This window comes from Haliotis rufescens, unplaced genomic scaffold (assembly GCF_023055435.1).
Source record: "Haliotis rufescens isolate VD_foot unplaced genomic scaffold, xgHalRufe1.0.p SCAF_14, whole genome shotgun sequence".
Lineage (NCBI taxonomy): Eukaryota > Metazoa > Mollusca > Gastropoda > Lepetellida > Haliotidae > Haliotis > Haliotis rufescens.
The window spans coordinates 4,411,133-4,423,163 of record NW_025963824.1 but is presented as its reverse complement, the minus strand read 5'-3'; the positions used below and the strand labels follow the sequence as shown (position 1 = coordinate 4,423,163).

The 12,031-nt window shown below is 44.5% G+C and overlaps 2 protein-coding genes across 18 annotated transcripts in view; both read left to right on the top strand.

Annotated features, from left to right (window-relative positions):
- Positions 1 to 12,031, top strand: part of LOC124111860 (talin-1-like) — a 325,376-nt gene that overhangs the window by 255,441 nt on the left and 57,904 nt on the right. The gene's annotated exons all lie outside the window — the stretch shown is intronic.
- LOC125379335 (talin-1-like) overlaps positions 638 to 12,031 on the top strand; it is a 96,082-nt gene continuing 84,688 nt past the window's right edge. For 16 of the 17 annotated variants that reach the window (XM_048395676.1, XM_048395679.1, XM_048395669.1 and 13 more), the window contains exons 1-8: positions 638 to 735; positions 4,804 to 4,933; positions 5,503 to 5,652; positions 7,030 to 7,172; positions 8,424 to 8,551; positions 8,812 to 8,875; positions 9,677 to 9,781; positions 10,575 to 10,664. In XM_048395676.1, coding sequence (XP_048251633.1) covers positions 4,909 to 4,933; positions 5,503 to 5,652; positions 7,030 to 7,172; positions 8,424 to 8,551; positions 8,812 to 8,875; positions 9,677 to 9,781; positions 10,575 to 10,664 — 705 coding nt within the window. In that variant the 5' untranslated portion in view covers positions 638 to 735; positions 4,804 to 4,908. The remainder of the gene's footprint in view (positions 736 to 4,803; positions 4,934 to 5,502; positions 5,653 to 7,029; positions 7,173 to 8,423; positions 8,552 to 8,811; positions 8,876 to 9,676; positions 9,782 to 10,574; positions 10,665 to 12,031) is intronic. The other variant, XM_048395683.1, reaches the window with a different exon arrangement.

Here is a 12,031-nt window from a genome sequence, read left to right as displayed (position 1 = left end):
GTCAACACTAAAGGTTGATTTTGTGCTTGTGGGTAACATGACCTGCAATTAGTATTTGCCAGCAGTGATGACTGTATTGGTTGGTTTGTTGTTTAACGCCGCTATCAGCAATATTCCAGTTATTTGATGGTGGTCTGTAAAATAATCGAGTCTGTACCAGACAATCCAGTGATTGACATCATGAGCATCGATCCACGCAATTGGGATCGATGACATGCATCGACCAAACAGTGAGCCTGACAGCCCGATCCCGTTAGTCGCCTTTTACGGCAAGCATGGGTTGCTAAAGACTATATGGTCAGGCTGGCTGTCTGAAGCACTGCTTTCTTCATCAATAACTGGAAGGGTGTTCTCAGTGTTGACTGTTTCCCTGTGTGGGATGAGGGTAGTGGGACACAGTGTAATGAGAACATGTCTGCTGAACAAAAGGAATTCAGCTGGGTGTCACTGGACTTGACCCATTATGACTCCTAATGAATATATGTCATTAAATCAGATTCATCTGATGACTTTCTGCCAGACTGCATGAATATCAGACTACGGTTCCACCTGTAGGTTGAGGGCCCAGTTCCAGCTGTAGGTTGAGGACACAGTTGCAGCTGTAGGTTTTAGGTTTCACAATCTGGTTTTGTTGCAGACACAGACTTTGGACTTTTTCTGGCTGACGAGGACCCAAAGAAAGGAGTATGGCTGGAGCAAGGTCGCAGCTTGGAGTACTACCTGCTGCGGAATGGGGTAGGTGTTCAGGCACTTCTAGCTTCGCAGCCATTTAAGTGAAGTAACAAATAGAGATGGGACGATACACCAAGTGTGGGATCCGATACATATCACGATTCTTGTTCACAATCTGATACGTAGCTTTGCATGTGCTCTTATCTGTGGTGCATAAGCCATCTAATGCACCACAGATAAGAGCACATGCAAGTGTTTGGATACGTATCGGATCATGAACAATGTATCCTGATACGTATTGTATCGCACAGTTGGTGTATCATCCCAGCCCTACTCTCAATTTCATGCACCAGTTTAGCTGTTCTGTGGATGTAGCCAACATATATTGGCTGACTTTGAGTTGAGTGCGACTCACTCAGTTTTAATATCTACATTATTGCTAAGCTGTTGGTATTCCATTTCAGTAATGGCTGTATCATGATGAAAGAAAAATACAATTAATGTGAGCAAGTGAACAAGTGTGCAGGATTTACTAATTGAAGATAACATGTTCTACTCCTGTTATGTCTGGCTTCCATCCTACACAAAGTAGTCTGTCACTGCTGAAATCTTTATTTTGTAATGAATGATAATTGACAGTAATAGATATACCATGAGTAGGTTTATTGATACAGGATAGCCGATTACTCCATGTCTGTGTCCATACATGTTCTCCACTGTCAGACAGACAACCATCTGGCGTCTGCTCTCTGCGTCTGCTCTCTGCGTCTGCTCTCTGCGTCTGCTCTCTGCGTCTGCTTCTTACATCTGCCATAAACATTACAGCTGTATTTTACATACTCTGTCTGCAATTTTTTTTGTCTGAAATGAGAGAAACTCTTGATTTATTTTGTAAAGTTTCCATGTTATGAATATTGACATGTTGTGTAAGGACATCTTGGTTATGACAAGTGCTTTAGCACTGGGGAAAATGTTACAAGAAAATGTCATGAAAGAAGTTAAACACAGGATATAGAGACAGAATTACAGACATGTATACAACAAAGTGTCAAGACAGAAACATGGGGATAGTGTTTAGTGGAAGCTCCACAGAGAAACCTTATCTTTTATGACCATTGATTAATATGAATGCCAGGTGTTGTAGGAGTAGTTCATCAGTGTTACATATTTGGAGTAATACATTTGATGCATGTCATGTAAACATAGAAATGTGGCATCTTAGGTATTTTTCCAAATCTGCTATGGCCATTTTAACTTCATGTTAATTTGTGCAGCAGTGAGTTTGGCTGGTTGGGGAGCAATTATTGGATTTTCAAGGTGTGTGTGTGTGAGTGTGTGTGTGTGGGGGTGTGTGGGTGGGTGTGTGCGTGCGTGCGTGCGTGTGTGTGTGTGTGCGTGTGTGTTTAGCAGGATTTTTGTTTGGGATTAGCTTTTCTTTTCTTGTTTTCTAATGTGTAGGAACTCATTATTTCTTTCAGGTGTTCAATTATTATCATTTTAAAACAAAGAGAAATATCGACATTTCAGTACGGTACACATGCTCTGACGAAAACGGCACAAATATTTTTTTCCTACAAGTCGCATCTACTCTTTTTCACCAAAACAAGGACTTGTTAAAAGTATAGGTCCCCAGTAACCTCAGCTTGTTGTAAGTGGCGACTTAATGGATTGGTTCGCCAGGCTCTAGTCTTGGTTGATTGCTTGTCAAGATTTTGCATGAATCGTTGCTCATGATATCAATCAAAGGGTTTCTAGTCTTGCTTATTTATAGACAGCCATAATTTTGCTGGACTACTATTCAGTGAAGCGGTAAATGACAAACACAATAATAGTTTGCCAGTGGGTCTGGAAGGCAGGTGATCAGGAGATGGAAAACTTCCATCAATAATTCTCCACACTAAGTGATGTCTCAGCAGCGATGACTGTCTCTGATTTATTTGTTTGTTTGTTTGTTTGTTTGTTTGTTTGTTTGTTGTTTAATGCCGAACACAGCAATATTCCAGCTATGTGACGGCGGTCTGTAAAATAATTGAGTCAATCCAGTGATTGACATCATGAGCATCGATCCACGCAATTGGGATCAATGACATGCATCAACTAAGACAGCGAGCCTGACTGCCCTCTCCCGTTAATCGCCATTTTCGACAAGCAAAGTCGCCTTTTTCGGCAAGTATGGGTTGCTGAAGACCTGATTTATTGGTCAAACAATGAATAGTTCTCACTGTGCTAGCGGTCACTCTGTATTAATGCAGTGGCTAATTGAAAGAGACCGTTATAGACGGGTATGCATCAAAGTTGGCAAGCCTGACCTCCGATCCTGTTCTTTCTGTCGAGTATTCTCAGCTAATGATATTCCAATGACACTAAAATCTACTGAATATGAAGCTATATGCTAATTTGTCACAATGTGACATCAAGCTGACATGCCATGATATAACTGGAATACTGTTCAAAGCGGCGTTAATCAAATCTCACTCACTTACTCATGCTAGCTTCTTGTCATGTCAGGTGACTACTAGGATCTCGGTCAGGCCCGCTAACTTGGTTGGTGCATGTGATCGTATCCCAATTGGATCTATGCTCATGATATCAATCACTGTATTGTCTGGTCCAGACTCGATTATTTACAGCCTGCCATCATATGGCTGGAATATTGCTGAGTAGGGTGTTTAGCAACAAACAAACAAACAAACTCATGTTTATTTCTACTGGACTTATGATGAGAGTTTCTACCACTGATGATTAAGATCAATGACAGGTTCAGAATCTTTTTCTAAACCCTCTCTCAGACCAATATTTGGCCCAAGTCTGCAGCAGATGTCCCTTAAAAAGTCTCACAAAGGAATCAGAACTATCCCCAAGTCATGTTGATATAGTTTTAACTAATGTGATGGCTTGGCCGATGTGCCTTGCAATTCACTGATAAAACCTCACCAGTAAAAAGGAAATAGAGGATATTTCATGTGTCGAGTGAAATATCATGTTTCTCTCACCGAGTGACGGGGGAAAGGAGATATTTTCACGAGTGGCATGACAAATCCAATGTCAATCATAATACTTGTTTCCCAATTTGCTTGCAAAGGATTCTATATGAACCCTTGAGGTTAGAACAAATTAATCACAACACGTGAAGGAAGATTGAGTCCTGACCATCTCCTAACACAAGTACTTCATTTAGCTGATTTGCTGTCGTACGTGTTTGTTTTATTGTTGTTTAACACCGCACTCAGCAATATTCCAGCTATATGATGGCGGTCTGTATATAATCAATCTGGACCAGACAATCCAGTGATTGATACATGAGCATCCATCCCCGCAATTGGGATCGATGACATGTATCAACCAAGTCAGCGAGCCTGACCACCCGATCCCGTTAGTCGCCTTTTACGACAAGCATAGTCGCCTTTTACGGCAAGCATGGGTTGCTGAAGACCTATTCTACCCCGGAATCTTCACGGGTCGTCCTACGTGTAGATCTATAAGCAGCAGTGACTAACATTGGCTTGAGGAAGAGATATATATGTATGACAATACTAGAGGATGTCCTGGAGGGCACCTGCTTCCGGACCAACCATTGTTCTACACCATTGTCATGTCAAACTAAAATATGAATGAAGTAGCTGGTATTTATAAATTGCATTTTGTCACTCAACAGTAAGTGTTTGCTGTTCACAAGCCTTGGTTGGTCTTGTGATCGGTGCAAGTTTTAGAACAGAACACCCTCATTTCACTGAGTGGAGTTGGCTGTGAGAGGGAGAATGGTATTTGTTGTGGATGTGTTGTGGAATGTGTGGATTGATATAAGTCAATCTTTGTTGAAGAGTGTCAGTCGAAGAGGAGTTTATCCCACATACAGCAGTCTATGCCAGACACGTTTCAATCTACTGACCAGAACTTGTCATATGGCATCATTTTCAGTAGATTCTGTGTTGACATATATTGGCTAATTTACCTGAACCTAAAAGACAAGAAATACGACAAGACTGGGCCTTCGTACCAGTTGCTTATGTCGCAGACTTTTTGTTGAGACTGTTACTGATGATGTTGATGTTGTAACTGATGATGATGATGTTGATATTGTAACTGATGGTGATGATGTTGATATTGTAACTGATGGTGTTGTTGTTGCAGGATCTGCTGGAGTACAAGAAGAAGCAGCGTATCCTGAAGGTGCGGACGCTGGACGGGGCTCTGAAGACCCTGCAGGTGGATGACAGCCACACCGTGGGGCAGCTCATGATCACCATCTGCACCAGGATGGGTGAGTTCCGTCTTCTACTCAGGTCCACGTCCGTGTGGGGATCACAGTCTGCCGTCATGTAGCTGGAATATTGCCGAGTGGGGCCTTAAATAAACAAACAAACAAACAAACACTGACTGTGCTTGTGGGTTTCAGGAGAGTGGTAAACATCTTACACCAGAATCAGTTCAGGCCTTCCTCTCACATTAAGCTGACTGACTGACTGACTGACTGACTGACTGACTGACTGACTGACTGACTGACCAACCAATCCACGAACCACTCACTCACTCACTTGGACCACTCACTTAGACCACTCACTCACTTACTTGGACCACTCACTTGGACCACTCACTCAGTCACTCACTTGGATCACTCACTCACTCACTCACCCACAGACCCACTCACTCACTGACACACTTAGACCACTCACTCACTCACTCACACACTCGGACCACTCACTCACTTGGACCACTCACTTGGACCAATCACTCACTCACTTAGACCACTCACTCACTTAGACCACTCACTCACTCACTCACTCACTCACTCACCCACCGACTCACTGACTCACTCACTCACTGTGGCAGGTATCACCAACCACGAGGAGTACTCCCTGGTGCGGGACCTGCCTGACGACGAGAAGGAGAAGACGCTGACGCTGAAGAGAGACAAGTCCATCGCTAAGGACCAGAAGAAACTGGAGGAGATGAAGAAGAAACTCCACACCGATGATGAAAGTAAGTCTGCATGATGGAGTATCATGATGAAAGTAAGTCTGCATGATGGAGTATCATGATGAAAGTAAGTCTGCATGATGGAGTATCATGATGGAAGTAAGTCTGCATGATGGAGTATCATGATGAAAGTAAGTCTGCATGATGGAGTATCATGATGAAAGTAAGTCTGCATGATGGAGTATCATGATGAAAGTAAGTCTGCATGATGGAGTATCATGATGAAAGTAAGTCTGCATGATGGAGTATCATGATGAAAGTAAGTCTGCATGATGGAGTATCATGATGAAAGTAAGTCTGCATGATGGAGTATCATGATGGAAGTAAGTCTGCATGATGGAGTATCCTGATGAAAGTAAGTCTGCATGATGGAGTATCCTGATGAAAGTAAGTCTGCATGATGGAGTATCATGATGAAAGTAAGTCTGCATGATGGAGTATCATGATGAAAGTAAGTCTGCATGATGGAGTATCATGATGAAAGTAAGTCTGCATGATGGAGTATCATGATGGAGGCTGTCCAGCACGGAACAGGAGAAGCCAACCTGAACTGTAGTTCCTACTAGCTTGTACACCCTTCCAAAGTCACGATAGTGTGTTCAATGAATAGCATCAGAAGGAAGGCCTCAGCCCACAATACAATACGAGGTTAAACTGATCTATCAGTAACAGTGTTCAACATTAAGGGGTCCTGTGTCCCTTGAGGCCTGTCCCTGTCCCTCTAGTATCTAGGGTCTCCTAAATCTGTGGCTGTTAACACTTGGGCTATGACAAAGACTCCTTGACTTTCATAGTTAATTAAGAATTCACTCTACACCACTAAGTTGTGCTGAGGACAAGTATGCCTGGCTATAAGGATCGATAATCAGAATTATCGTCGATGGGAAGAAATATTAACGATTGTCAATATGAAATTGTCATGGATAAGAACTTACATCAACTATTGTGATGAAAAAAGTTTAGATTTACAGAAACAGACTTGTCATTGTCACTCATGTCAATTGTCGAAGATGAAAAGCAATTTTTGTATCTCACATGTGGCATGAAATATGTTGATTTCTTTCTGGATTTTCTTGCATATTTGCTAAACTGGACTTTTCCGATATTTATTGATAATTGATCAATGTTTAGTAGGCAATTATCGATCTGTATGATCTACATCGATAGCCAGCCCTAAGGACAAGTAAATATCCAACGATGGTAGTCCTTAATAACAACTGGCATTTGAGGGCTATAATCACTGTTATGGACTGTTGTATCTTAGTGGAACATTGACTGTTGTATCTTAGTGGTACATGGACTGTTATGTGCTTGTGTTATATCTGGGTAGTATTTGACTGTTGTATCCATGTGTGTACTGACTGCTTCGCTCTGTTCCAGTGAACTGGCTAGACCACAGTAAGACACTGAGGGAGCAGGGCATCGACCCAAACGAGATACTGCTGCTGAGGAGGAAGTTCTTCTTCTCTGATCAGAACGTTGACGCCCGTGACCCCGTCCAACTTAACCTCCTCTATGTCCAGGTGAGCTTCTAGTTCCACACCTGTGTAGGGAGATCGCTGTCGTCAGTCATCTAAATTATTATGCTATGTTATACTAGACACTTACAGAGATGGTTTCTTAGGCAGAATTCAATGGCAGACATGCTGTTCTTGTTTATATGTGAGAACACCTCCGTGGTCTAGTGGATAGAGCCTCTGCCCGGAGACAACCTTCGTGGTCTAGTGGATAGAGCCTCTGCCCGGAGACTACCTTTGTGGTCTAGTGGATAGAGCCTCTGCCCCTAGAGAACCATCGTGGTCTAGTGGATAGAGACTCTGACCCTAGACAACCTTTATTGTGTTGTGGATAGAGCCTCTTCCCAGAGACTACCTCCGTGGTCTAGTGGATAGAGCCTCTGCCCAGAGACTACCTTTGTGGTCTAGTGGATAGAGTCTCTGCCCAGAGACTACCTTTGTGGTCTAGTGGATAGAGCCTCTGCCCAGAGACTACCTTTGTGGTCTAGTGGATAGAGCCTCTGCCCAGAGACTACCTCCATGGTCTAGTGGATAGAGCCTCTCCCCAGAGACTATCTCTGTGGTCTAGTGGATAGAGCCTCTGCCCAGAGACTACCTTCGTGGTCTAGTGGATAGAGCCTCTCCCCCGAGACTACCTTCGTGGTCTAGTGGATAGAGCCTCTCCCCAGAGACTATCTCTGTGGTCTAGTGGATAGAGCCTCTGCCCAGAGACTACCTTCGTGGTCTAGTGGATAGAGCCTCTGCCCAGAGACTACCTTTGTGGTCTAGTGGATAGAGCCTCTGCCCCCAGACTACCTTTGTGGTCTAGTGGATAGAGCCTCTGCCCCCAGACTACCTTTGTGGTCTAGTGGATAGAGCCTCTGCCCAGAGACTGCCTTTGTGGTCTAGTGGATAGAGCCTCTGCCAAGAGACTACCTCCATGGTCTAGTGGTTAGAGCTTCTGCCCAGAGACTACCTTTGTGGTCTAGTGGATAGAGCCTCTGCCCAGAGACTACCTTTGTGGTCTAGTGGATAGAGCCTCTGCCCAGAGACTACCTCCATGGTCTAGTGGATAGAGCCTCTGCCCAGAGACTACCTCCATGGTCTAGTGGATAGAGCCTCTGCCCAGAGACTACCTCCTTGGTCTAGTGGATAGAGCCTCTGCCCAGAGACAAGGTTTGTGGTTTAGTTGATAGAGCCTCTGCCCCGAGACTACTTTCGTGGCCTAGTAAAGTGCAGTAGACGATGTTCCTGACTGTGATGGTGTTGTCTCCCCAGTCCCGTGACGCCCTGCTGAACGGCACCCACCCCGTGAGTCAGGAAGAAGCTATACAGTTTGCAGGCTTGCAGTGTCAGATACAGTTCGGGGACCACGTCGACTCCAAACACAGACCGGGCTTCCTCGAGTGAGTAGTTACCTCCCTTTACTGTAACTCTTTACTCACAATATCGATCTCTGTACTGTGAGGTCCAGACTGGACAATCTACAGACAGCTGTCATATAGCTGGAATATTGCAGTGCAGCGTTAAACAACCATCATGCATACATACCTCTAACCAATGTCCTCAAGACTCTTTAACTCTGATGGACTGATGGAAGCGTTAGTTGCTTTGCTTTTGTCACTGTAACTGTGACACTATCTTAACATGCCACATCTTGTTCCAGCTTGAAAGAATTCCTGCCAAAAGAATACATGAAAATCAAAGGAGTTGAAAAGAAGATTTACATTGTAAGTAACCAAGCAGCCATCCCACCAACACTTCGAGATACAGATCAGAGAGAAGCACTAACTTATTTCAACACAATCCCTTTTTTATTATTTTTTTTAAATTCTGGTGTATGCAAAGTCAAATTAGTCATTGAAGCCTCTTCTTGTCTATTGGTCCTGTTATCTGTGAAATATAAGCCGCCTCCATAACAGGAACCCGTGAAGATCCAGGGTAGAATAGGTCTTCAGCAACCCATGCTTGCAGTAAAAGGCGACTATGCTTGTCGTAAAAGGCGATTGACGGGATCGGGCAGTCAGGCTCGCTGATTTGGTTGATGCATGTCATTGATCCAAATTGCGAAGATCAATGCTCATGATGTCAATCACTGGATTGTCTGGTCCAGACTGGATTATTTACAGACCGCCGTCATATAGCTGGAATAATGCTGAGTGCGTCGTAAAAGAACCAACCAACCAACCAACCATAACAGGATTTGGCAAATGTTTGGTTCTAGTTTGTGAATTGTTATTGACATTTTCTTCAGACTTGGGGCCGATTGTTGGCCTCTGACAGGTCCAGTAAGTCTGTGTGATGGTTAAAGATTTAGAGGCTCCCAAGATTCAAATACCATAGGGGAAGACATCAAGGACCCCAGACTCCCCTTTAATTACAAACACTTGCACTCATGTGAGACTGTAGACAGACAGCCAAGAGGCTATGTGTCATGTTACAAGGATGTAGAAATCTACTGCTCAATGTAGCTGTGAGCATCCCCCATTAGATGTCCTATCTGGTTTCTCACTTGACTGGTGCTGTTTCAGGAACACAAGAAGTGGGCCAGCATGTCGGAGATTGAGTCAAAGGTCAAGTACACCCACTTGTGTCGCTCCCTCAAGACCTACGGCATCACCTTCTTCCTTGTCAAGGTCAGTGTGACATGAAAGTGATTAGTCTTTAGTCTTTTTGGCTTTTAAAGAATCTTTATTAACGTGATATTAATTCCTTGTTGACTTATTGTCTGATCACCAAGCAACAGGGTTAGAAATTGGCACTAGTCCTATAGTCCTTGCCAAACTGCCCAATGGTAAAGGTATCATAAGGACTAGTAGAAATTTGCCCTTTTTAAGGGTTTTGCTAAATGTTATCATTATAAGGACTAGTGGACGAAAAATGTTAGTTTCTAACCCTGCAAACAACAGTAGTGGATGTAGCACGAGGTGACGTTACTGATGCAGATGTAACGGTTTCATCATGAGGACGTGGTCGGTCAGTCATCTAAGGCGCCAGAATATGCGGTGCGGAGATGTGTCACTTTGGTGTTCCGGAAAATGTGATCATGGGTTAGAATCCCGCATTTGTCTCGAACATTATTTTGTGTTTCACAACATCATTCCCGTGCTTGTGGGTTTCAATCAAAGTGGTAAACATCTGAGACCTGCATCCCTCAGGCTTTCCTCCCACACTTAGGTGACACATGATATTACATAGATAGTTCATGCAACCTAACTGGAACTTGGGACATGGAGTGTGCGGGTACATCATACTGCCATGCTCACATGGCTAGAGAACTGCTGACTGGTGTAACACAACATTCGAGTATTAACAGACCAGCGTTAAACAACAAACAAATACTAACGTCACATGGTGTCAGTGGTGTTAATGGTGATGTTGGTGTTAATGGTGATGTTGGTGTTAATGGTGTTGTTGGTGATGTTGCAGGAGAAGATGAGGGGGAAGAACAAGCTGGTACCGAGGCTGCTGGGCATCACCAAAGACAGCGTGGTGCGGGTGGACGAGAAGACCAAGGAGGTGGGTGTGTCTGACAGTAGGGGTAGACAGGTGGGGTAGAGAGGTGGGGTAGACAATAGAGGTAGACAGGAGGGGTAGACAGTAGGGGTAGACAATAGAGGTAGACAGGTGGGGTAGACAGGAGGGGTAGACAATAGAGGTAGACAGGTGGGGTAGACAATAGAGGTAGACAGGTGGGGTAGACAATAGAGGTAGACAGGTGGGGTAGACAATAGAGGTAGACAGGTGGGGTAGACAATAGAGGTAGACAGGTGGGGTAGACAATAGAGGTAGACAGGATGGGTTGACAGGAGGGGTAGACAGGAGGGGTAGACAGGTGGGGTAGACAATAGAGGTAGACAGGTGGGGTAGACAGGTGGGGTAGACAGGAGGGGTAGACAATAGAGGTAGACAGGAGGGGTAGACAATAGAGGTAGACAGATGGGGTAGACAATAGAGGTAGACAGGTGGGGTAGACAATAGAGGTAGACAGGTGGGGTAGACAATAGAGGTAGACAGGTGGGGTAGACAATAGAGGTAGACAGGTGGGGTAGACAATAGAGGTAGACAGGATGGGTTGACAGGAGGGGTAGACAGGAGGGGTAGACAGGTGGGGTAGACAATAGAGGTAGACAGGTGGGGTAGACAATAGAGGTAGACAGGTGGGGTAGACAATAGAGGTAGACAGGTGGGGTAGACATTAGAGGTAGACAATAGAGGTAGACAGGAGGGGTTGACAGGAGGGGTATACAGGTGGGGTAGACAATAGAGGTAGACAGGTGGGGTAGACAATAGGGGTAGACAGGTGGGGTAGACAATAGAGGTAGACAGGTGGGGTAGACAATAGAGGTAGAGAATAGAGGTAGACAGGTGGGGTAGACAGGTGGGGTAGACAATAGAGGTAGACAGGAGGGGTTGACAGGAGGGGTAGACAAGAGGGGTAGACAGGTGGGGTAGACAATAGGGGTAGACAGGTGGGGTAGACAGGTGGGGTAGACAATAGGGGTAGACAGGATGGGTAGACAGGTGGGGTAGACAATAGAGGTAGACAATAGGGGTAGACAGGTGGGGTAGACAATAGGGGTACACAGGTGGGGTAGACAGGTGGGGTAGACAATAGAGGTAGAGAATAGAGGTAGACAGGTGGGGTAGACAATAGGGGTACACAGGTGGGGTAGACAATAGGGGTAGACAGGATAGGTTTGAATGGGTCTCCAGCACCTTTGTATTACCATGCGACTAAATGGACTGAGTGGTTCCGTTCTTTGACTTGGTTGCTCATAATGTCAATCACATTCTGCTTGATCAGCATTAGAAATTGGCACTAGTCCTGTAGTCCTTACCAAACTGCCAAATAGTAAAGGTATCCTAAGGACTAGTAGAAATTG